Source organism: Gopherus flavomarginatus, chromosome 2 (genome assembly GCF_025201925.1).
Source record: "Gopherus flavomarginatus isolate rGopFla2 chromosome 2, rGopFla2.mat.asm, whole genome shotgun sequence".
In the NCBI taxonomy this organism is placed as follows: Eukaryota; Metazoa; Chordata; order Testudines; family Testudinidae; genus Gopherus; species Gopherus flavomarginatus.
Window position 1 is genome coordinate 67,587,578 of NC_066618.1, and position 22,145 is coordinate 67,609,722.

General features: G+C 40.1%; 1 protein-coding gene across 2 annotated transcripts in view; it reads right to left on the reverse strand.

The window, feature by feature from the left end:
- Positions 1 to 1,320: 1,320 nt before the first annotated feature.
- COLQ (collagen like tail subunit of asymmetric acetylcholinesterase) overlaps positions 1,321 to 22,145 on the reverse strand; it is a 66,670-nt gene continuing 45,845 nt past the window's right edge. For both annotated transcript variants that reach the window (XM_050942849.1, XM_050942850.1), the window contains 9 exons: positions 21,465 to 21,509; positions 20,632 to 20,667; positions 19,519 to 19,599; positions 13,895 to 13,991; positions 12,016 to 12,155; positions 8,373 to 8,492; positions 7,325 to 7,445; positions 4,972 to 5,074; positions 1,321 to 3,074 (listed from right to left, as the gene is read on the reverse strand). In XM_050942849.1, the coding sequence (XP_050798806.1) occupies positions 3,005 to 3,074; positions 4,972 to 5,074; positions 7,325 to 7,445; positions 8,373 to 8,492; positions 12,016 to 12,155; positions 13,895 to 13,991; positions 19,519 to 19,599; positions 20,632 to 20,667; positions 21,465 to 21,509 (813 nt within the window). In that variant the 3' untranslated portion in view covers positions 1,321 to 3,004. The remainder of the gene's footprint in view (positions 3,075 to 4,971; positions 5,075 to 7,324; positions 7,446 to 8,372; positions 8,493 to 12,015; positions 12,156 to 13,894; positions 13,992 to 19,518; positions 19,600 to 20,631; positions 20,668 to 21,464; positions 21,510 to 22,145) is intronic.

Genomic DNA, 22,145 nt, shown 5'->3' on the forward strand with positions numbered 1-22,145 from the left:
AGTTGGCGCCTGGAGTTGGTGCCTATACAAGGAGCCGCATATTAACTTCTGAAGAGCCGCATGTGGCTCTGGAGCCACAGGTTGGCCACCCCTGCTCTATGCAGTGCTCTGCTGTCAGCAACTATCTGCAAAACCCATTGGCAAAAATTGTGTCTCATCCTCTTTTAGTGGCTGGTCCATAAATAACAGCCTGTTATTGCTAACGTGGTAGAGGTCTGTGCTGTGGAGCTAAAATCCAGACCCTGCCAATGATCTGAGCTGGGGGTCAGCATTGTTCTGCATGAAAAAGTGGGGTTTTTTAATTAGGAAATTATATATTTTTAAAAACTACATTAAAATAACATTAAGCTTATGAAGTCAAGCACTTAAAAATTAGAAAATGCCAGAATTAAGGCTAACTATGCCACCTTAATTTGGCCCTCTTGTGTGTATGCGTTATGATACAGTCTTTAATTATACAGTCACATACTACCTGATTACATCATGGGCAACCTTAATTCTGGTGTTTCCTAACTTTTGAGTGCTTGACTGCAACCATAACATTCTTTTAACATAGGTTTTTTGGGTATTATATATTGCAGAAAAACTAAAGAAGGGCCATTGAGATTTACAGCGTATCTCAGAGGTTGCAGCTGTATGGAGCAGTTAGATGAAATAGAGATGAATTCATCGAAGAAAGCAAGGTGAGTGTGCAGGGGAAAAGACCTTGACTGAGGTATAAAGGGTGTTCGCTGAGGAATAGAGAGAAGGTGTATGTCATATAATTGTTCAAAAGTCACAACAGAGCCAAAAACAAAAGGGCACAAACTTAGATAAAGGAAGGGCCTGCCATTGTAGATGTTTAGAAGATGTTGCTTTAAGCAGAAGATAGTTAATATAGACCAAAGGGTACTACAGATGTTTCAACTGTGAATTCTATAAAGGAGTACGTCCTATCAGAACCCCTAGTCCTGCACTGGGGATAATGTCCAGCACTGCACTCTTTCTGTAGCGTGCCTCCCCATAGGAACACATGGCCAGTATTACTATGGCACTGCTGTAGCTTACACCTTCAGCTTGTACGAACATAAAGGTTGCTTACATGAAGGTTAGATAGATGTTCTTCCACAGAATATAAGATGTTAAGGATATCTACACAAACCACACAACTCTAACGATGATAATTTATTAACACCCTTGCTTAAAAAAATTGAAAGCAGGAAAGAAAAGAAAGACTGATGATAAGACCAATGAGCTGGCTACAAACAATATTGATCTTTCCTCGTAACATCAAGAATAATACAGGTAAGAAAGAGCCACAGAGATTGAATAAACTGCCTTTATTTTTATACCAGTGAATTCCAATAGTACTACGGCCATGCAGAATTAAAGCCAAGTCTTCTACCCGTGTGGTAAAAGATGTATATATTTGTTGGTTTTAATGTATTTTCATTGTAACATAACATCCACCTTTATTTAACCTTTACAGAACTGTATATATGACAATTGTTGCAGTGCTGTCACTGGTATATGTAACTCATGCATTTCAAATATTCACGTACAGGATTTATGACAAAGCAGAAACAAGTGGCCCATATGAAAATGAGAACTGAGTGTGAACCTTATAACCGTAAATTCCTTTGATTGCAAACTTGTTACATTTGTATGTAGCATATTCAATATTCTTCCCACATAAAATTTGCTCTTTAAACATCTACTAATAAACAAATACATAAATTACCCTGAATGCTACTTGAGTTCACATACCATTTGACCAACTTTTCTGAAAAATAAAAACTATATATATATAACCTATACAGCTTACAGACTGAAGGATAATCCATTAACACACTATTATGAGATTAGTCCTATAGAGATATGAAAATAAGGATTTATGCTCAATAGTACTGAATGCTAGACAAGAGTAGAAACAGACAGCAATGGATAGGATAGGAAATCTGGAGTGTAGAACTTGACCAAATAATTGATTAAGATCAGGTGGATGAAGAAAAGAAAGGGGAAAGTAATGACTTCCAGTGTAGAAACCAAAGTGAAAGTGAACAACTAAATGGCCACATTTTAATTTTCACAATAATTTTTATGCTATCCTGGGAAGCTCTAAATCTAAACCATCCTAGTCTACATGGGATCAGTAATAACACAGAATACAGCCAGCTTGACAAAGAATAAGTAAATGAATTGTGTTAATTTTTTGCCTTCTTTTATAGTCTGATCTCCTTCTAGGAGACCATATTCCCTGGCCATTCCACAGTTTGTCCATCCAGTTTGACCTTTGTGTTCAACAACTGTGGGCCCTGTATGAATCACTTGCATTTGCATACGTACACGCACACATACAAATACACATCTCTACATATCTCAACTTCTTAGCTACTGTATAAACAGTCAGTAATGTCAATCAGTTCCTTTCCCTGATTTGCTGTCCTTGAAAACGCTTACTGGACTGAATCCACCTGTAAGGGTTTTGGTTAACTTGTAGTCACTGAAACTATAATTAATGCGGCTACAACGCATAAAAAGTTCACATTATAATAAAAGAGTATATAGTCCCTATAAACACCGCATCCAGGATATGCCTTGTGTTTATGCTGAGAAAGTCTAAAAACAAAAACCCTGAAGAGTTTGTATTTAGGTCTAACAGTGCTAAGTTGAGGTATTGTTGTTTTGTTACACAATATTCCTGTTTAGTGAAATTCAGTTTTCCAGTGGTTTAGTCTGGCGGTTCTGACAAAGAGCAGTTGCCATAGGCAGCCATGTGAAACACAAGTCTTATTGGCAAACGCTGTTGACATTTTTCTGTTAAGACAGGATGCAGTGGTCCTATTTTCTTCCAGTCAGACTTATTAAAAAAAAAACACATCTCAAAGAGCCATCAGCAGCATGATATTTGTTTTATCCCCTGACACAGAGGTTTTGTAGATTTCCCAGTCCATCTCAGATTGATGATAGTGCAGCACCTGGTGTTTCTGTTACAAGTGGGATGCTACCCACCTCCATTTTTCCTTCATGTGAAATATCGACACTGTGTAGAGTCAATATAACAATAAGAAGTACACCGTAATTTTCCATAAGACCTAAGACAAAAGAGAATGTGCATCAGTTGCAATGTATGAAATATTTGACCATTAATGCATTTTCTTTTCCTTTATAAATTTAAAAATGTTGTATATGGATTGGCTATGCCTAATTTGCTAGAACCCTTCAGTATTCAAATTGCCAACACATTGTACATGGGCTCAGGCAGTAGCTTTCTGGAGGAATCAAGTCCATTCACATAAATATAATCACAAGAAACACCAACTATCAATACATCTGACAGTAAAATAGGGGTACAATTTCCAGCTATACTCTACATCATTCACCACTGCCAGTGAAGTTGATCCAGCAGTCCAATATACACTGGGGTAAAATTCAGGCCCTATTGAAGTCAATGGGAATTTTTCGAATCCTACTTCCTCCACAAATTCATTATATAATCTTAGGTAAATAACATAGGGCCTAATCCAAACCTAGTGAGTCAATGAATGTCTTTCTATTGATTTCAATAGACATTAGATTGCGCCCTTAAATTCCGAGCCTCAACTGTCCATTTCTGTGAAATAGGGATAACGATACATACACATCATGGCGAAGCTCTTTGAAATACCTGGTGAAAAACACTATATAGGCGCCAAGTATTATTATGGTATCATGTGTGCGTGCGTAGGAGGCAGGAGAAATTGTCTTAGATTCATTGATTTCAACTGAGCTGTGATGATTTACGCAAGCTAAAGCTCTGACCCTGAGATTTTTATGCAAATACAATTTTGATGAGGATTTTAAAAAAAGATGATTTAAATGATCTTTCACATTGAAGCTGAGGTTTCTCATAAGTCACTAGTGGTTTTCAGTGTCTCCATTTTTACAGTACCCCAGCTTAAGACAACGAAAAGGGGACTGATTTTTCAGAAAGGAGTTGCCCAACACATTCTGAAAGCCAGACCCCTGGAAGACATCTCAAGTTGTCATCTAAAATTCAGGCACCCCAATAGCTAGTCACTTTTGTAAACCTTGACCTAAGCAATAGATCCTATCAAGCTGTGCAACCTCTTATTCTGTGATGGTTCCAGCAATTGCACTGTGAAGATTAACACAACAGGCAGTTTGCAGAAATGTCCTGTGGTTTCTTATCCCTGTCAATTAGCATATAATAGTTTCACAGACTATGAGGACTCTGCAGATAATTTCATTTACAAATTAAATGTTTCCTGCTAGATAGTAATGATACCTGACAGTGAGATAGAGGTATGACTATTGGAGGTAAAATGCTGACCAGAGGAAGCCACTTACACAAATGCAGACCAGGCAAATCAACAATAAGCAGATGTTGCAATGAAGTATGCTGCCAAGCAGAATTACAGCTTTGCATTTGTTGTTTAATATTTTTTGCAGATAGTTCTGGTCTTTGAAAATGCCTGCACAAATATATGACTCACTGGTTCAGAATCAAAGGAATCCCAGGTGGTACACCCACAAGCTGGGCTCTTTCCCAGTAAAGGTGACATGCATAGGATGAAATTAGCTTTGTGCCTTTTTTCCCTTTCTTACCATGTAAATAACAGTGTCCTTATTTTTACAGTAGAAATTCTGGACTTGCCTGCTCTTGAAAATGTTATGAAAACTAGTCTAATGATAACATCAGAAAAGCAGGAAAGCTGAGATTTTCCAAGATTTATTAACAGATTAAGGGCAATTACGCCCATATATGTAACGTATGTCCAACTCTCATTAACCACAATAGGAATCACATGCATGTAACTGAGAGTTTAATTTAGCCCTAAAAGTCAATACAATACAGTTAGACTATATATGAATATCATCTCCAATTCATGCTTTAATAACCACACATGCTTTAGTGAAATACATTCTTGCAGTATTCTTTTGTTTTTCGTGCTCAATCAAAAAATAAAATGAAGATAGGTTTGTCCATACCCAGGGAGATATGTTTTACATGTCAAATATCCAAAATCTTTTCCATCACAATCTTCTACTCCCTCATGTCGGTAGCCATCTCCACAGTAAGCATGGTGGCATCCTAATGAATATGCAAGAAAAGGGCATCTTCACAAATGAGACAACCAAGTCAGGGATGCAGGAAAGATAAGCAGGACCATATTATTAAGGGCACAACATGAAACAGGGGAACTAACTGGCATCATAGAAAGACTGCCCACTCAGAAAGGGCCGGTTCCTCTTCATTATAAAGAATGTTCTTCGACTCAAATTTAAGTGATTAGGGAAAGGGAATGGTTTAGGTTAGACAGGGCTTTAGGAATTAACCAAAGGAAGGTACAGGAAGCATAAAATATGCTTAGGATAAACTTTGGGAGTTGGATTTTCAAAAGCACCTAAGTGACTTAGGAGCACAAATCCCATTGAAAGCTGTGGGACTAGTGCTCCTAAATCATATAGGTGTTTTTGAAAATCCCAAACCAGCTCTCTCCTTGCCATCCCATAATATCCAAGTATATCTACTGAAAGTAGGTTCCCCTACACAAGGATGTGTTATGTAGACCTATTGTTTCTCCATAACAACAACAAAAAATAATCCCATGTATCTGTGTACAGTGACTGCCAAAGCAATGTTAATATGCATGCAAGGTTACCCCAAGATGAGAGAGTGGAAATACTTCCTATTCCAAGCAGCAGGAAGTCACCTATCCAAGTCAGTAGCAAAACTCTCATTGACTTAAGTGGGAGTAGACCTTGACTAGGTCCATACTGTGGTATTCAGAGAGACCTTGGATTGGTAACTGTGAACCAACCTTGACTTTTTATGGCAATTGCTGTCTGCATCACTGCAATCATTTTGGGCTGGTTAATAACTGGCATTTGATTTTAAAGTCTGTGATTTTTCTAAGCATAACTTTAAAAGTTAAGACTATGTTCATTTAGCAGTGAGGCAAAAGTTAAAGGGAATTTAATCGTTGTTAAGCAAACTACATTGATTAAACGAGCATGCAGAAGGGGTGAGGGAGTTGAGGATAATTATGAAAATTTGATAATTTACTTATTTGTTAGAAGGCAGGTGGTCTCCCTTGGAAATAACTCATTTATTGCACCAGCAATCTATTTGTCAGAAATTATTGCTTCTACATAAAGAACAATTAATCTGTTATACAATTAAATCAATCCAAAATTAGCTGTTTTCTTTTGATTCAGTCAATGCAGAATCACTGGCAGAAGAACGTAGGTCCAAAGAACAAAGTTATGAATGTTTGTTTAGTTTTCATGGGTGCTTAGTTTTCAGCTTTTTAGTCACATCAATGTCATAACTGAACAGATCACAAGGGCTCTAGTCACTGGAAACTACACAGTTTATAGCATGCTATAGTCATGTCATGGGTTTTCTGGGACAGAGTGTGCTCACAAAGAAAGGGGGTGGATGTACAAGGGACAAAAGAAGCTTGTATTTTTCAGAATCAACAAACACTCATTCTGCATTGTGAAAAAGGCTCATCTCTCCTACGTTCTTCTGCTAAAAATGACTAGAAAGTAGTGAAGAGTTGCTGTATGTCTGGGGAAAGGATGAAGTGATGAATGGCAGAGGTAGCTCTAAAGTTATTCTCCATGTTTGTATGCTATTATTTGGCCTCTGCTTTCAGGGACCAGTGAAATGAAAGCTAAGTTTACTTGGCATGAACCAGTCTTGGGCAGACCTAGAAGTGCACATACTGAGCCAAAATCTGATTCCACTGAAGTCAATGGCAAAACTGCAATTAATCTCAATGGGACCAGGATCTGGCCCATTATTAATCCTTCTAGCAGAAATAGGAACATTTGTGTCCCCATATCCTGGACAAATTCCCAGCTGGGTAATTAGATCTTGCCTACCTAAAATCCTCACCTGTAGCCTTAATTGGTTAGAACAGTCATCTCCACTTCCTGTCCTAAATGTTTGTATGATGCACTAACCTATCTTGCACTCAAAATCCCAATGATTTCCGTGGAAGTTCTGCATATAAATCAATTGCAGGATTGGGCCCTTTAAAAGACGTCTGTCATGTTCTAACTCAGAGGTGATTCCTGTTTGTGAAGTGTGAAAAGCATATTTGGATCCTTTGAGATAAAAGGCAGCATACAAGTTATTATTTTGCCTAGAGTTTATAGCAGCTTGCATGCCCTATCTACTCAAAATACAGCTGTCGTATCTTCCTTTTCAACATCAGTGTTCAGTTTGCAAATAGTCGCCTAAAGGTCCCACATAAGACATCATGGACGGCACATGTGATTGACATTATGGTTTGTTTAAAGAAAGAAATAACACTGCATAGATGTGACTTACTTATACAGTCATCTGTCACAATAGTATTGCCATCATCACATTCTTCCCCATCCTGGATGATGCCATCTCCACAGGTGCTGCCATCCTCTACAGGGTAATCCACAGGATAGAAAGGGGTAAGCTATCCAAACAAACACATGACAATTACCAGAACTGAACTATAAGAGTCTTGTTATCATTAAAAAGGTGAAGTGGGTGACAGAGATGGGTACAAGCCACATAGTTTGGATTCAAATGGGATCTTCGCCAAAATTTGGGGTTTTCCAGGATTTGGTTTGGCCTACTATTGAGCCAGTTGGAAACCTGGGATCTGGATCTAAACTTCTTCAGGGTTTAGTGAATGTCTGAAGGTTTGGTTTGAGCCCACCTCCAGAGAGACATTTTTCAGGAAGTGTCAGTATAGCGGAACCTCTGGGAACTGCTTTACATTGTAACCAGGTATTCAGATCATGTTATTTCAAGGTGTGTACTAAAAGGGTCTCACACAGGGCCTGATTCAAAGCCCACAGAAGTCAACTTCAGTGAGCTTTGGATCAAACCCTTACAGCTGTGTGCCACTCAGTGGTTTTGATTTGCAGGCATTTGTACAAAACGTGTTTTTTTCACAACTTCTCAGGAGTTATTATGATTTTGTACAGTGTCCAAACACTCTGGCAAACCTGTTACGTTTTGCCTTATGGGTCAAATACCAATGCCTCTCTGCCACTCTAATACACAAAACGCAGCCCCAGTTTGCTCACCAGTTGAGCGAGGTTTCCAGGGAGGTTTCCAAAACCTGAAACCATTAACAAGTTAATATCGCCAATAGCTAAGACTCATGTAAACAAGAATTCCAGAATTTTATTCAGTTCTGGCAGTGTTCCACTTTTTAGGAGAAATTTCAATAGAAAATAATTAGGTGCTCAAACACTGGGGAAAATGAGCATTTCCTTTGGTTTTAATTTTTCTTTATGAAATCCAAAGTTCAAAAGCATAAATCTTGTTTTTAAAATGGAACGTAAATCTTCATGAAATCAAATGCCTTTTGAGACAATCATCATATTTTTACCTGGATTGGAAGCCATCCAATGGTATCCTTGAAATACAGAGATCTCTGATCTCTTCGAAAGGCTAAAGCATTTTCAGTGTTCAGCCGGTCCAACTCCTCCTGATTGTTCACCACAAAAATCTGGGACACAGAAAATGAAATCACCGAGGATCCTTTCAAACAGCGTTTCAGTCATGGGGTCTAGTTTGCAGGGTTGACAAACAGCTCTAGTGATGTTGATAATCAAACAAAACAATTATTTAATAGATTGATTCCAAAAGCAGCACTGTATTCATAATACTATGCTGAAATGTAAACCTGTGCACTTCCAGGTCACCAAAAGACAACTAGTAATAGTTAAGAGAGAAGGGTTTTTAAGAGCTAGTGCCTCAATTTCCTAGGACCAAATTTTTTGAACTCAGCACAGCTAGTCCCACAATGCTTGTGCAAGTCATTCCCTATGTAGAAGCTCATGTACACAAATGGGTATTTGCAGGAGCAATTACAAAACATATGCATACAAAAGGGTTTTGGGGGATACACTGAGTGTGCCAACATTTCTTCATGCACATTCATTGCAAAATAAACAATTAATTGCATTGCTAGAGCCCCTACTTAGCTTTTATTACTTTGTTCAAACTTCACTGGCACAGAAATCTGTACTTCTCTATGTGTCTGTTTCTATCCAAAGCAAATTTCTTAATTGAATAGAAAAATTAGTTCAAAACTAGGAGAAATAGAATGTGCTGCTCCATTCCCAAATTCTTTTATGTCTCAGTCATTGAAATTTGGCAGCAAGAGGCATTAAGCTGTAATCTCTTCCTTTAGCAGTTTAATCAAATTAATTTTAGCAGGATTCAAAACATTTTTAAATTAAGAAAAAGTAAATGGAACGCATCTGAAGAAAGTGGATTTAGTAACATAATGTCTGAGACTGATTTCCACTAAGATAAACAGAATGAGTTCTTTTTAAAAAATCAAGGATAATTTATTTTTACATAGCATGACAATAACCCAGGCCCCCTAACAAAACTCAGGACCATTAAAGGCAACATGGAATAAAAATGCCTTCCATTCAAATGAAGGATGATAGTGAAGACTAGAGTCTGCCTCCTCCACCAAGAGTTGAATCTGCAACTGCCAAGCATTCATGGTTAAAAGAGGAAGGCCCAACATGGTAACTCTAACTTCAGTTGAAATCAAATGGCAGTTTTGTCTTCTCAACAGCTGAGGATTTGAACCCATGAGCCGCAGTTACAGAGAACAAGACTAAACTGTGGTTAATGACATGCAAACCTGAGCTGATACTTTACACAAAGCCAACAAAGGGTATGTCTACGCTACAAAATTAGGTCAATTTAATATAAGTCGATTTTTTAGAAATTGATTTGATACAGTCAATTGTGTGTATGCCCACTTAAGACCACTAAGTCGGCAGAGTGCATCCACAGTACTGAGGCTAGCATCGACTTTCGGAGCATTGCACTGTGGGTAGCTATCCCACAGTTTCTGCAGTCTCTGCCACTCATTGGAATTCTGGGTTGAGCTCCCAGTGCCTGATGGGGCAAAAACATTGTCACGGGTGGTTCTGAGTACATGTCGTCAGGCCCCGCCCCCCCATGAAAGCAATGGCAAAAAATCATTTCTCGTCTTTTTTCCTGGGTTACCCGTGCAGATGACATACCATGGCAAGCATGGAGCCCTCTCAGCTCACTGTCACTGTACCACTCCTGGGTGCTGCTGGCAGATATGGTACTGCAATGCTACACAGCAGCAGCTCCTTGCCTTTGCAAGTTTGCAAAGACAATTAGCAGCCATATTGTACCGTTTGCTGCTGTCTCCTGGTTCCTCCTGGCTGGCCTCGGTGAGGTCAGTTGGGGGCTCCTGGACATACAATGGGAGTGACTCCAGGTCATTCCCTTCTTTAAGTTTTGTCTAATGAAGATTCAGTCTTGCCTGGAATATCAGGCAAGCCTATCAAAGAACCAGAGAGGCAAACGGCTGCTCCAGGTCAGAGCCCCAGACATCCCACTTCTATGATGAGCTGCATGCCATTCTAGGGGGTGCCCCTACAACTTCCCCACTCCTGTGCTTCTCTCCTCCCTCACCCTTCCCAGGCTACCTTGGCAGTTATACCCCCATTTGTGTGAGGAATTAATAAAGAATGCATGAATTTGAAACAATGACTTTATTGCCTCTGCAAGTGGAGATCAAACGGGGGAGGGGAAAGCAGTTGGCTTACAGGAAAGTAGAGTGAAACAAGGGGGCGGGTTTTCATCAAGGATTGAAAAACAGAACACTCACTCCATAGCCTGGCCAGTCATGAAACTGGTTTTCAAAGCTTCTCTGATGCACAGCGTGCCCTGCTGCGCTTTTCTAACTGTCCTGGTGTCTGGCTGCACTTAATCATTTTGTCTTTTAGAACGGAGTTCTGATAGTACATATTCGTCTTCCCATACAGCGATCAGATTCAGTACCTCCCGTTCGATCCATGCTGGAGCTCTTTTGCGATTCTGGGACTCCATGGTCACCTGTGCTGACGAGCTCTGCATGGTCACCTGTGCTGATCAGCTTGCCACAGTGGCCAAAAAGGAAATGAAATTCAAAAGTTTGCGGGGCTTTTGCTGTCTGCCTGGTCAGTGCATCTGAGTTGAGAGTGCTGTCCAGAGCGGTCACAATGGAGTACTCAGGAATAGCTCCCGGAGGCCAATTGCGTCCACACTACCCCAAATTTGACCCAGCAGGGTCAATTTCAGCACTAATTTCCTTGTCGGGAAGGAGTACAGAAATCGATTTTAAGAGCCCTTTAAGTCTACAAAAATGGCTTCGTTGTGTGGACGGGTGCAGGGTTAAATCGATCTAACGCTGCTAAGTTTGACCTAAACTCATAGTGTAGACCAGGGCAAAGAGCTCCCAGAATGGAGAAGGCTTTGGGGATATTGGGTTGTGACATGCTGTGAAAGGAATGAAGAACTGTAAATGTGAGTAGGTGTCACTGAATTGTCCAGCTCTGGTTGGAATCCTGCTCATAATGAAACCTAGCAAGCCGGGCCAGGCGCTCTCTCTCCTGGTCTTTTATGGGTGCATCTGTCTCAGCATGCCAATTTTCTTTAGGTGACATAAGGGGACTCCAACTGTGCACAAAGATGGCTTTGAAGAGGAGACATATAAGTGCAAACTTAAATCCAAATTCTTAACACTCGAGTGAGTAAGGAAAAATGGAGTAAGCCAGCAGAATTGCCAAGGAGGGAGCATTGCTCAGCAGGTGGTGGGATGCAACCAATGACAACCCAGTTTTATTGGGATATGGCTTCCAAGATTGCCTTCTTTATCCAGTACCCATTAAAATATACTCAGGTAAGAGCAGATCTCTGCAATCCCGAAATAGAGAATCTTAGAAATGGGCTAAACCACATACCCAAAACGATGTTATTTCAAGACAGTCATTAGTATCCAAACACACCAAGTCTTGGAGCTTGAAATAGGATATAGGTCCCTCACCTAGACTGACTCTCAAGGTTTATATACTAGAAATAAAACCCTGAAGCACACTTATGACATTTAGACAAGTTCTCCCTTTGATCCAGAAGTTTGGCCAAGACAGTGCCTTTAAAATCAAAGCTCTTAAAAATCATTTACTTAACCTCCTAACAAGCTGCCTTACCGCAGGGACTTTGGGATAGCTGTGTCCAATCACTGATTCTTCATATGGTGGGATATTCACATTTTGTGGGGGTTTGCAGAGACATCTCCCTGGAGGCCCTGGAAGCCCTCTTTCCCCTTTTGGTCCTATTGCTAATTGTCCTAGGAAGCAAAATACCAGGCAGCCATGTTATGTCGTTACTGTTCAGAACACAAACCCAGCCTCAGAGGGGAACAGCTGAGTGCGGATTACATAATACCAGTAAATTGAATTCACATCTGTCTAAGGTCTGGGTGCTCTGAGGTACTGAGTTATCTCCCATAGACTTCACTGAGGTTTCAGGGAACTCATTGCTACGTGAGAGCAGATCTTTAGGGTGCCTATATTAACCGTATGGGGAAGGATATCATCACAGGATGGGGTTTTAGGATAATAATTCAAATTATTGGACCAAAAAGGTTTGGAATTAGCAAATCTGATATGTGCAGCTTTCTATGGGTGGAGTGGAACCTTTAAAATCTTGGTTGCCCTCCCAGCAGTATGGAGAAAACATCGCTTTGAAATTTTCCAGCTGATTTAATCTATGATTAGGTGTTTCTTATTGGGGGACATCAGCTATATGAAGATCCATTCCCAAACTGCCGCCAGCGCCATAAGTGTACTGTTTCCAAGCCACTGCAGAGAAGGTAACTCTCGCCCACTGAATAAGCCAAGAGGCGGCAAAGGGAAAGAAAAAACTGAGCAAATGAGCAGCAGCACAACCAGCTGGTGCTCACTGGAGACACTCTTGGTTTCCAGCCATTTGTTTTTGTAAAAAAAATAAAATATGAACACCCTTTTTTATGCTTCATTATGAAATCATTAGGGAAAAAAACCTGACTGTTAATATCAACTATTGCCACCTCAGTATCAGATTCTGTGTTGTCCCACATGTCTATCTTTTGTCTTCTCCAAAGAGAAAAAAATCTGCCTAGGGTTTGAGAGAATTCATATGCTTGAATTTGTATATTTTTCAAGAATAAGGTTCTTCCTCTCTCCCACAACCTCTGCCTTTATCTCTACAATACACCCAAAATGCAGAGACTGCAGGGGCATATGCAGCACACATGAGAAGGAGAGAGAGACGCCTTTTCATCTTTCCCATCCCCCCCCGCCACCTCCTCTCAGCTGTTATTATGGCATCAATTATATCTGATATGCTTCTCTTTTGCAGAGCAGTGCAAGGTGTGCGTGCACCAGGTGATTAGAAGGATCAATCTTGCTTTGTAAGCTGGAACATTTTGAGGAGGAAGGCTCCTGTCTCCCAGGATCTACTATGAGGACTCACTAATCCTCCAAGGCTGCCATAGCTTTCCCTCTTCCTCAAGCCCATTATCACAGGATGGGGTTTTAGGATAAGAACTTTCTCTCTCATGTGTGCTGCAAATGCCTCTGTGCTCTCTGTGTTTTGAGTGGATGGCAGAGATTGGGGGAGGGAGGAAGAGTCTTATTACTGAAAATTATACAAATTCACACAAATCCTAGGCAGCTTTGTTTCTCTTTAGAGATGAAGAAAGCTAGACATATGCCACAACATAAAAGCTGATACTGAAATTGCAATAGTTGATAATAACATTTAAAGGTCTCCAGGGAATCTTATGGGCCAGATTATCTGTTTTCAATTAACTATTAGCAAACATAACAGATGCTTCAGAGGAAGTAGAACCAGCATAATGGACAATCATGGAACAACCTGCTCACAGGGGAAGTCTCTTCCTCAACCCAGGCAACTTGCAGCTGAACAACCAAAATGTCACGGACGTTTCTGTGCCAATACCTGTTTAACAGCATGATACAGGCTAGGAGAGGGGATGAGGGAGGAAAGATGGGGAAGATGACTGCTAAGATTGGCCTCTCTCACCTGATACTGAAGGTCCTGGTGGACCTGGTTGACCCGAAGGACCAGGCCTGCCAGGTGGACCCATAATTCCAACAGGTCCAATATCTCCCTTTTGTCCCTAGCATATGAAAAAGATTCATTAATGACACAGCAAATTAATATCTACTACATTTAACATAAAGAAAGCAGATTCACCAGCGGAAACACATATATTGTACACTTCATACCCACCATGCATGGGGACACTGGAAGGGGAAACATACCTTATTCTCACACATGAATGAGAAGGAAAATCCTATTGTGATTCTGCTCTGAGATTAGACTATGTAAAAGTGGTGCCATCTTTCTCAATAGATCTGTTCTCTGTGTGTAGTCAAAGTCATATTTGCTGATGTGAGTGACTGAAATTAGTTTTTACTGCTTTTTACTCCTGTTAGCCATGCAGGAGGCAACGCGGAGTGATCTTGATTCTACTGTTCCTTGTGCATCATCTACAGAATTGTTTACCAAATTCCAATCTATACTTATGCAAATGCTTTGATGGTTGGGCTTGTGCTGAGGTGACTGAGGAGGCTATAATTTGCTGATAGTGGGGTTGTCCTGCAGAACTTTTATAACTGGTGATAATGCACAAGGAGGGAAGCTTGATTTTTGTTGCCTAGGCTGAGTTTTCAGGGCTGGAAGAAAAAAAATAATTTTCACCTATAAATGGAGCAAATCTGATCTGGAATCAATGAGACACAATAAATGTGGAACCCCAGGATGCCATATTTATTGTCACTTTTTGGGAGAGGGTTAATTTTTTCAAAAGCCACTAAGAGTCTTAGGAGCCTAAGTCCTATTTATACAACTAATTTGGAGCTCGAATCCTACTGACTTTCCCTTAGGTCCATTTGAAAATTTTGCCCTAGGACTGCACAGCATCTGTCAGTTCTTTGCCTGTCTCTAGCCAGTACTGTCTCTTTTATACGTTTGAAAAGCACCCATGCAGATTTTAATACTTCCATCAAAAAAGGAAAGAAATGTCAGTTAGAAAAATAGATCAAATCCAAATTTCTCAGAGACCCAGCCTCCTATTAGAAATGTTTTTGAATTTAATACATTTATCTTGTTACATTTATCTTGTTATCTGTACAGTACCTGACATTTACGTTTCTCTCTCTCTCTCTCTCTCTCTTAAAAATGATCCAGAATTCCATGGTGCATCACTTAGTCCACGGTTTACATAACTGGTATGACCTTGATACAACAAGACACACCATTTTGCATGGTAAAAACTGTATATACTGTATTAACTTTCCTTTAATCCCAAAGGTGATGAATTCCAATGAGGTGGTGTAATTCTAGGGTAACATGCGTTCAGAGGATAACGACAGGCCACTGCACGTCTTGTTTCAGAGTAATGGAGAGTACACATAGCCATGTACACTAAAATAATTTTGTGTTATATAATACTCTGTGTCCCATGGATAACTTTAAATGTCATCTGCAGTATCCGTAGCCAGGGCCCATCCAGAATTAATGCAATATTTCACTTTGTTTAAATAATCGCTTTTTCACCAATGAACCTTAGTGTCCATGTGAATATTCATGTTGATGGGCAATAATTGCTCACATTAAGCAATGGTCAAGCAAAACTGGCAGAGCACAAGAATAAAAAATTGAGTATCAACCAAGACACTTCCTAGGAAACCTCCCTCCCCCTCAAATGAATATGTGGCAGAGGAAATAAACTGTCATATATTGGACTGTCTGAGAGGTACTTGATTTCCATGTGCAATATACTGGATGAACAATCAACTAACACTCCTTGCTCGATGAAGATAGAGCAAACCAGGACAATAATTTACACTTGAACGTCTTTTGCCTTGTTTCTTTTCACGAATCCCTACAGGACTTGGGAAAGCTCTTCTCAAAGACAAAACATAATCTTCCTAGATGCAGGGAAGCAACCTTCTAGAAGGGGCCTTTTTCCAAGTAACACTATTCGCTCATGGCTGATATAAGACATTCTACCTTGTCAACACTGAAATCCTGGACTGGCTACTTAGTGTCAATTTCCATGCTGCAAAACTGAGAGAACAGCCCATTTTTATGTCAGTTTGGGAGCAGCAAGGCTGTGACTTCTGAGTTCCACAGCCTGCCTATCTTTTCAGAATGGATCTGCCCCCTGAAGACTCAGCACACAACTGAAGAAGCCAATGAGATAATCAAGATGGATCTCAGAATGGAACTGGAAGTAACACTTTCTTAATTTAGCTGCTATGCAGACATTTATACAGGGATGTCAGCTGTTTCAGGAGACAGGAAACAGCTCTGTGTGGGCGAAAGCTATCTTCTCTGTTTAACAAATAGCCGTTAAATACAGATTTCCCATTTAACACAAGCAACACGTATAACAGTCAGGCCAGCAAAGCCTTAAAATAACATTTTAAAGTTTTTTTAAAAAGAGAAAATAAAAAATGATATCAGCATAGCTGATCAACAACACAGAGGGAAACCCAATTTTCAACCTTGAGTATATAAGGTTAGTGCTCAAATTGACATTTAGACACTCTGCAAGTACTTGGATGCTAATGTCCAAACATGGGATTTTGACTCCTAATTTAGGGCCAGATTAAAGTACCCTTAATCATGCTAAATGGTACCTTACACCACAAGTACTCCTATAAATCAATGGGATTACTTATTGCGTAAAATACTACTTAATGTCACAAAGCTCCCAAGCTCAAAAACTGGTAAGATCAAAAGTTACTGCAACTCCAAGTATTAAAGCAGAACTGTGAACACTGTGCCTTCTCTCTATTTAAGCATCAGAGGTAACATCTCTGCCCATTCCTCTGGTGGGACAAATTAACATAGTGTAAGAAAGATGTCAGAGGGCACATAGCAACTTTTAAAAATTCACATCTGAAAGGGCAAAATTCTTCATGATGTATCATGTGACCGACCCATTTTGCATATTCTACATTTGGTTTGTATTCTATTTTTAGGATTAACCTTGCGAAATACTGGTATTTAAAAATTTCCCACACGGTAAGGCATTATCTCACATGGACTTATTTCTATTGGCACTGCACCACCAGCAAATCAGACCAATGATTCAGATTTTCAGTGCTGGGTGTAACCATCTTACAGATAAAATGCCTGCAACTGGCCATTGAACGTAAGCTTCTACAAAGGAACTGCTGGAGCTCCTGCAACTGTATGCAAATATTATTGTTTAAAATTGGTTCAGGTTGTAAAGGAAGCAATATGAGGAAACATGCACTAAAAATGCAACTGATGATGTGTATTAGCTCTTCTGAGTTCGTAATTAATGTAATACTTTTAATTACTTGAAGAAATGTATACAGCTTGTATTGGAGAAGCTTGCATCAATTTCTATATACAATTATCAGCTTTTACACCTAATCCCAAAGAATTTGAAGATGTGAGTTCTATACATATAATTATTCTGAACCCTCCAAAAAGAACAAGTTACTATAATATTATTTTATCTTGTTAATCTTTTACCAGATTTCAATTATTTTTATTTTAAAAGTTGCTACGTGCCCTCTGTCACCACTTTCAGAGTGCATGGATTTATCCTTTGTATGCAGTACTATGATGATTGGTTTCATTCATGTAACCAGGATGATTAATCAATGCGATCTCAGGATCTACTCCATAAAGAGGAAGAGACAGTAAGAATGTTTTATAACAGCCTCCTTTCTTTACATTGAGGTGTGGTAACCTCCAAGGCCCCAGCAATCGGATCCATGTGGACGGACGCCCATGCAAAGTCCACTTGAACTCAAGGGGGCTGTGCCTAGGCACAAGGGTCTATCCATGTGGATCCAGTTGCAGGACTGGAATTTAAAATGGTACCGGAGGCGTATTTAGTGCATACACATACTGTGTTTTTGAAGTACAAACCAATGGTTCTTGTGAGTCCACAATGTATTAATCTAGTCCATTAGAGTGCCAGGTGTCTCTTTTCCAATGCACACAAGCAGTTTCGCTCTGAGTCTGGTCACCGTTTAGCCAAGCTGAATATATTTAATCTTCCCTCATAAATCAATTCCTTCCACCCCTAATCGTTTTTCTTGCTCTTCACTGAACTCCTCTAATCTGTTGATATATTTCTGGAATGTGGTGCCCAGGGCTGAACGCAGTATTCTTGGCATGGCGGTCTTGCCAGAACCATATGGAGATGGATTATAACCTGCTCCCTGATGTGACACCTTTGGATACACAACCAGAGCCCCCATTTACTTCAGTGTTACTGCCTCCCAGATTTCTACTTCTTACTAGTTATTTGTATTTTATATTCATTCATAAATCAGAAGGCCAGAAGGGACCACTGTGATGCATCATCTACTCAGCCCTCAAAAGCTACAGTTTTCCATCAGGAAATGAAACTCTGGCCTCGAACATGACAGGCAGGGATCCTCACCACTATGCTAACAAGGAAGGGTCTAGAAGTGCAGTTCTGATGGGATTCAAACCCACAATCTTTGAATGCCCTACACATATTTCTAATTTTGCACCACTGGACAGTTTGTTTTAGGCTCAGATGCCACGTTGTGGTGACTGTTGGTAAATAATGAGAGTGGAATGTTTCTGATTCCAAACCAAACTTGGAAAGCAGACTATAAAGGCTTCCTTCAATTGGTTACTTCCAAAACCTTTACTTAGGGTGGAAATGGGATACCGTGCAGTGTTTACCCCATGGCCAAAGAACTCTACCCCACTCTGCTGCTGAGGGCGGATGTTAGGGATGCTCTGATCACGTACAGTGGCTCCTCAACTCCACGTGGGTGAGAAAGGTAGTTGGGGAGACTAAGGATCAGATGCTGGCCTTCACTGTGGCCTCTCCAGTGCCCCAACAGGTCCATAAAGCCAGCTTACCTGTCTGGCTAAGAATTCTCTTAGCCTGAAGTGACATCCCTTCTCACAGCCCCCAGTGGCAACAGCATGGCTAGAGTATCCCTACACGCTGGGTATCCCTGGCTGTCATAACCATCCCTTGGGTTATTGACATCTGGGGAGAAATTAAAGCAGCCCTGACTCCAAGCCATCCTCAGTATTGGGGATCCACAAAGGTCTTGTGAAACCACTGTTGCTCCCAACACTTTGGGTCCTGTCCTGTGCTGAGTATACCAGAGAACCAGGCCCTGAACTGAGTCGAGAGTCATAACGGAGATACCCTAGCTGCCAGCTCTGACAGGGAAATGTCTACAAGGGCAGGGGTGTGAAGCCTATCAGCTGTAAGAACCGCGCCCCTGCAATGCTGTTTGGCACTCAGAGGGAAGATCACAGCCCTGTCTGAAGTTACACTCAACCAAAATCTTGTCATGCAGGAAAAATTACATTTCAGATAACATACAGCCTGACCTTCAACCTTCAAATTCTGACTGTATGACTGGCAAGGCTTGAACTCCTACACAAGTAGAACACTTACACTATATAATGTATGTATGCACACACGCGTGCTCATGCACCTCCCCATATATATTCAAAATCATTCAATTTCTATGCACAAAAAGTGGAGAGAGTCAATGTAACAAAATACTGGGGCATGAAATGACAGAGGATCTAGTGACTCACCACAACCACACAAATCCCAGAAAACTCTTAAAGAGAAAACATAGGGTTCCTACTTGTTTGCCTCGTTTTCCTGGTCTCCCAATAGGTCCTCTGTGCCCAGGCACTCCAGGTTCTCCCTTTGGACCCATTTCTCCCTTAGGGAGTTGGAGGTGGGAGGGAAAAAAAGCAGGTCTTAAGTAGAGAAATACATATTAAATTGGTAATATGTGTCTTATACAACACAGCAGGTAATTCAGTACATTCAGTGTACACTATTAGGCTATGTGAACAGTCTGGTCCTAAGAGAATACCATTGTTGTTGCAAAATATATTGCCAGTGCGTGGTTATAACTAAATACTTTAAAAAATACTTTAAAATTTTAACTTTTTTTTTACCCACAATCCCTCAGAAAGGTCCTTCATCTAAAAAAGAAGCCCGCTGGGGAAATTAGAAGCAGGCTAGCAGATGTGGGGTTTTTCAGGTAACTTGGCTAACAACCCTCTTTTTGACACATTTCAAAGTATCTAGCTTTGCTGCAAGGATCCGTAATTAATAAAATCACCAGTAAGAAAGGTGACCAGCTCTCTCCTCTGCTATCCCCTTCAGAAGTAGCCATTATTTTCTTAACCTAATTTCTCAGACAAAATGTGATTATGATTGTTACATATAGACCTTCCTTTAAGGATTCTGCCCATAAAACAATCTTTAAACCTGAATTATAATTATTTGTCTAGTTCTTGATTAATGGAGATACCAAAACCAGTCAGGGTAGGCCCTGCTATTTAGAAGCAGGTCATTCTAAATCATAATATTATTTAATAGAGATGTTTAGTAACACCATGCAATTGGATTGGCTATGAAGTTACAAACCAAAGTTTGGAAACTTAAAGTAGGAGCAAGTTTCTGATCAAATATTCCTGAAAAGAGAACTGAAAAAACAAATAAAAAAACCTCACCTAAGCCAAAACCCTCTGTCTTCACCTAAAATAAAAAGACTGCAGGGTCTGGTTCAAGGGATGCAAAATACTGGTCATCTAATTAAAATGAAACTCTCAATTTTCTGGCACCCTTTAACCAAGATCCATAGTTCTGGAACTTAGATACTGCTGAAACCACTTAATGAACCAAGTGTCTATGTGGATGTTTACTCAAATTTCTAAGGAGACTTTATATCATGTTTACTTACTTTCTGCCCCAGCATACCAGGGAAACCTATATACCCCTGTAAAGCAAAAGACAAGAGTAATCAAAAACATGCTGAGTGATCTTTGATAGCATAACATCAGTTTTTGTTTTGATATACTCCAAAGGAGACAATGTATTGGGGTTTTGTAGCCAATTTGTCCAGACACATTTTCATTATCAATGGTCAGTAGCCTCTTTGTGCCACAGCAGCTTGAAGATGAAAAATCCCTGGTGGCCAGGGCTGTGTGTGGCTCTTTTAATTAGCCAGGATGGGCTACCAGAGATCTCGAGAGTCTTAACACAGTGCAATATGCTCAGCATGTCCCAGCACCCTAACATGGGAGAATATTCTTCACTCACTGGCTGAAATTTAAAGGAGCCTGAAACTCCTCTTCCTAGCTGTCTGATGAAGGGGCCATATAACCCAAGAATTACTCTAGAGGTCAGTGATGGAGGCTTTTCTGTGAACTCTCCTCCTTAGCAGCAGTTCCACAAATGCCTGGCACGAGAAGGAGATGATTATTGTTAGGCCATGTATAGCTAACAAATATTTTTTGTGACTACCACGCAGAACCTCATTAACCCAAAAAGACCACTGATATTTTGATCTGATAAGGCCAAAGCATTAATCAGATTCCTGTACTTACTTTGGGAGGGATTCACACTCTATGGGGTTAGAAATTTAATTTTATGGTAAAAATTCCACATCATCAAATCTCAGTTTATTTTCAGAACAATATGATATTATCAGCTAAAACCATTTGAAAAGGATTTATAAATGGCTTATGTTTGCTCAGGTTTAATTTAAAGCTACTGTGAAACCAAAATATGTACCTTGTCTCCTTTGAGGCCTTTGTCACCCCTCTCTCCTCTGGCTCCCTGGAGGGGTGGGGGGGAATGGTAGAAATAAAGACAATTTTTACCATTTCATAGGGAATTTTTTTCTTGTCTGTGTGAAGCATTAAACAGGGGAGGACAGTTTAGTAACATATAGTAACATTCGCAGTGTGTTGCTGACAGCAGATTATAAATTCACTTAAAAACGTTCCTTATTATTAATATTTATATTACAGCAGTATCTAGATTGGAACTCGTTGGAAAAAAGGGCACATTTGCTAAACTTGAATTTTTTCAACCAGCTCTAGTCTGGAGTCCGCAAACATTGTGCTATGCGTTATCTTCACACATGGTAAGGGACTTTCTCTGCCTCCCAGAGCCTATGATCTAAACAGATGATAGACAAAGGAAGGATTACTATGCTCATTTTACAAATGGGGAACAGAGAGAGAAGATGATTCACGCAAGTTCAAATAGGGAATCAGAAGAAGAGCTAGGAATTAAATCCAATGCTTTGGGAGCTCAGCTCAGCGTTTACACCACATGCCCATCTTTCTTCTCAGTACAAGTCTTAATACCACTCTCCTTTCACAGGACTTTCTGATTTCACATCCTCAGCATCTCAACCTGCTAACGGGCATATAGTAAATTTCTACAATAGTTTCCATTATTGCTTAC